This window comes from Lagopus leucura, unplaced genomic scaffold (genome assembly GCF_019238085.1).
Source record: "Lagopus leucura isolate 7727_CA_CO unplaced genomic scaffold, USGS_WTPT01 35020-0_obj-0_obj, whole genome shotgun sequence".
Taxonomy (NCBI): Eukaryota; Metazoa; Chordata; class Aves; order Galliformes; family Phasianidae; genus Lagopus; species Lagopus leucura.
The window spans coordinates 4,850-8,371 of NW_024968729.1; the positions used below are offsets into that span (position 1 = coordinate 4,850).

The 3,522-nt window shown below is 49.1% G+C and overlaps 1 protein-coding gene across 1 annotated transcript in view; it reads right to left on the reverse strand.

Moving 5' to 3' along the window:
• LOC122193814 (leucine-rich repeat and fibronectin type III domain-containing protein 1-like protein) overlaps nt 1-3,245 on the reverse strand; it is a 4,594-nt gene extending 1,349 nt beyond the window's left edge. Inside the window, exon 1 of the mRNA XM_042894697.1 lies at nt 1,854-3,245. Within this exon, the coding sequence (XP_042750631.1) occupies nt 1,854-3,232 (1,379 nt within the window). The 5' untranslated portion in view covers nt 3,233-3,245. The remainder of the gene's footprint in view (nt 1-1,853) is intronic.
• Between the last annotated feature and the right edge of the window lie 277 nt (nt 3,246-3,522).

The window sequence follows — 3,522 nt, forward strand, 5'->3', positions numbered from 1 at the left end:
TTCTATGACCCTGAAGGTCCCTCCAACCCAACCATTGTAGGATCCCAAGGTTTTATGACCCTGAAGGTCTCTCCAACCCAGGATCCCTCTGTTCTATGATCTTTAAGATCCCTCCCAACCTAACTACTGTAGAATTTCATGGACCTATAACCTAAAGGGCCCTCCAACCCAACCACTGTAGGATCCCATGGTACCAAGACCTTTAGGAGCTTTTCCTACCCAACCTCTTCAGGATTTCATGATTTTACGATCTTTAAGATCACTTCCAACCCAATCGTGGCAGGATCCTTAAAGTCCCTTCAACCCAACCACTGGTTGGGAACTATTGGTCCCCAATGAGAAACCCCATTTGGGAGCACTCTATGGGATTCCTGTCTATGGGGCTCTGCCTATCCACAAGAAGGAGGAGTAATTGACAAATAATTATGCAAAGCACCGTTTTCCCAAAATCTGAGTTATTTGAGTGATTCAGCCGCCGCCGAGCGCTCACTTTTCATCATATTTTGTTATGGGATGACTAAGCAGAGGGGTTGGGATGGAAATGTGACTAATTACCATAATGAGCTACGTGTGTTTGTGCGCCGTATTACAGCTGTGATGGACCCACGTGCGATAGAACAGAAAGTGGGAAAATGGTTCTAAATCCGCCGCACCGCTCCTGAATGAAGACCAAATCCCTCCCTTGGAATTGTATATTTTCATCCTTTCTGGTAATTTCAGACTGATTTTCAGCTTTGCGAGTAAGGAAAAGCACAAAGCTCTGATGGATGAGGATTTTTTGCTGCGTTTTTTTGGGGGGAAAAAAATGAGCAATTTTGGTGTGTATCAGAAATTTCATGGAAACTCAAGTTCCCCAAAGTATTTACTTACAACAAGGCCCTACATTCCTCAACGTTTTCCCCAAAATAAGGACTTTCCCCCAAAACTTTTTGCCACAAACAAGGAAATCTCCCCCAACTTCTTGCTCAAAACAAGGACTTTATTTCCCCCAAAACTTTTTGCCCAAAACAAGGACTTTTCCCCCCTCATTTTGCACAGAATAAGGGCTTTGTTTTTCCCACAACCTTTCTTCAAAACCATGACTTTTCCCCCAACTTTTCACTGAAAAGAGCCACTTTCCCCCCAATATTCTCACATCTCCCCGAATATCTCAAATTTTCCTCTAATTTTTCTCAATTTTCTCTGAGTATCTCGTATTTTCACCTATTTTTCTCACTTCCACCCGAATTTTTGCCTCTAATCTTTCTCACTCCCACCTCCATATTTCATTTTTTCGCTCTAATTTTTCTCACTTCTTCCTGAATATCTCTAATTTTCTGATACTTTTCTCACTTCCACTTCAATATTTCAATTCGCCTCTTAATTTTTCTCTCTTCCACCTCAATACTTCACATTTTTTCTCAGTTTTTAACTCGCTTCCACCTGAAAACCTCAATTTTCCTCATTTTTTTCCTGAAATTTCTCTGAATATCTCCAATTTTCCACTCTTTTTCTCACTTTCACCTCATTGAGACAAACATCCCATTTTCTCCTCTTTTTTCACTCCCTCATAAGCGTCCAGTTATCGCTCTATTTTTCTCACTTCCACTTCAATATTTCACTTTTTCGCTCTACTTTTTCTCACTTCCTCCCGAATCTCTCTTATTTTCCAATATTTTTCCCACTTCCACCTGAATATCTCCATTTTTTCCTCTAATTTTTCTCAACTTTCTCTGCAGATCTTCAATTTCCCTCCAACTTTCCTCGCTCCCAACTCAACATTCCGCACCTCCCCTCAACTTCCCACGCTCCCACCCCAACTCTTCCCACTCCCCCCCATCTCCTCGCTTGCACAGCCACGGATTGGGGGTTACCTGTAGACGAGGATCTCATCGGAGGAGCTGTTGTACTGAATCTGGAACATGCGGATCCCGGGGAGGTGCTGCTGCGACGGCCACTGGATGAGCGCGGAGGACGACGTCAGCTCCCCCACCACCACCGCCGCCTTCTCCTGGGGCCCTTTTGTCTCGTTGGGAAAGCTCGATTTGGCCGAGATGAGGATGTCGGACGGGCCGTTCTCCGCCTCCTTCTCACAGTTGGTGCTGTTGGCCAAGTTGGGGTACGGCGTCACCACCAACTCCACCGGCGCCGTCGATTCCCCGGCCGCGTTGGACGCGATGCAGGTGAACGTTCCCTTATCACCCAAAGAAGTCCCCACCAGATCCAACGTCCCGTTTTCGTACGACGTCGTCCTGGAGGTGTTGGAGACCAGCTTCCCGTCGGGCGCGATCCATCGGACGTAGGGGTCGGGGTCGCCCACAGCTTTGCACTTCAAGGAGACGCTCTGCCCCTCGCTCACAGCCACCTTCGGGGTGCGGTGCGTGATCATGGGGGGCTCGCACACAAATTCCTCCTCTTTGATGGACCAGAAGTATTTCCCCATCAATTCCGGCGGCGAAGCGCACGTCTCCAAATCGTCCTCCCTGGTGAGACGCCTCAACCAGACCAACTCGCAGTTACAGTGCAGAGGGTTCCCCCCAAAACTCAGCACCAGCGACGTCAGCGGAGACCCTTTGGATTTGGCATAGACGGGAATCCTGGAAAAGAGTGGATCCGGAGGGATCTTCTTCAGCTTGTTGGAGGTCATGTCCAAGCGGGCCAACTTGTGCAGGTTGGAGAAGATCCCCTCCGGGACGAACTCGATGAGGTTGTGGTCCAAGCTGACCGTGTTGACGTTGGAGAGCTTGGCCACCGTTTCCCAAGGAACGTTGACCAGATTGTTGTAGGACAGATCCAGGTCCTCGATGGTCTCGATGAAGTCGTCCAGCGATCTCGGGGAGATGTAGCTCAGCTGGTTGTTGCTCAGGATCAAATGACGGAGGTTAATCAACCCTTTGAAATGGTCCTCGTTGATGTAGGTCAGCCGGTTGCTGTCCAGGTGCAACGCGTGGAGGCCCTTAAGATCGAAGAAGGCGTAAGGCATGATCTGACTGATGGTGTTCCTCGACAGGGTCAGGTGGATGAGGTTGGTCATGTTGGCAAAATCCTTCCGCCGCAGCGTGGTGATGAAGTTGTCCATCAGCCGCAGCTCCGCCGTCCTCCGGTCAATGCTGGGGGGCACGAAGAGGAGCCCCGTTTTGGTGCAGAGGATGGTGAAGGACGGGGAGAGGTTCTGACACATGCAGCGCTTGGGGCACAGCATGGCCTTCACCGCCGCGCTGACAACCAGCAGGCAGACGAGCAGCCTGTCCATCGTAGGAGAAGGGCAGACCTGGGGGGAGAGAGCAGTGGGAAACGCTGTTATGGGGCGGCGTGAGGCACTCTGTGTTGTGTCTATGGGGCAGCTCTGTAGGTTAGGGTTATCCTTTAGGATTTACGCCGTCGTTTCGCCTCTATTGGGTTCTATCTGTGTTGTCCTTATTTCCTATTTACGTCACCGTTCCTACCCATGCCACCATTTCCTATTTACATCATCATCATTTGTATTTATGCCATCGTTTCCTATTTTCTGCCATCATCTCCTAATTCATGCCATCGTTTCCT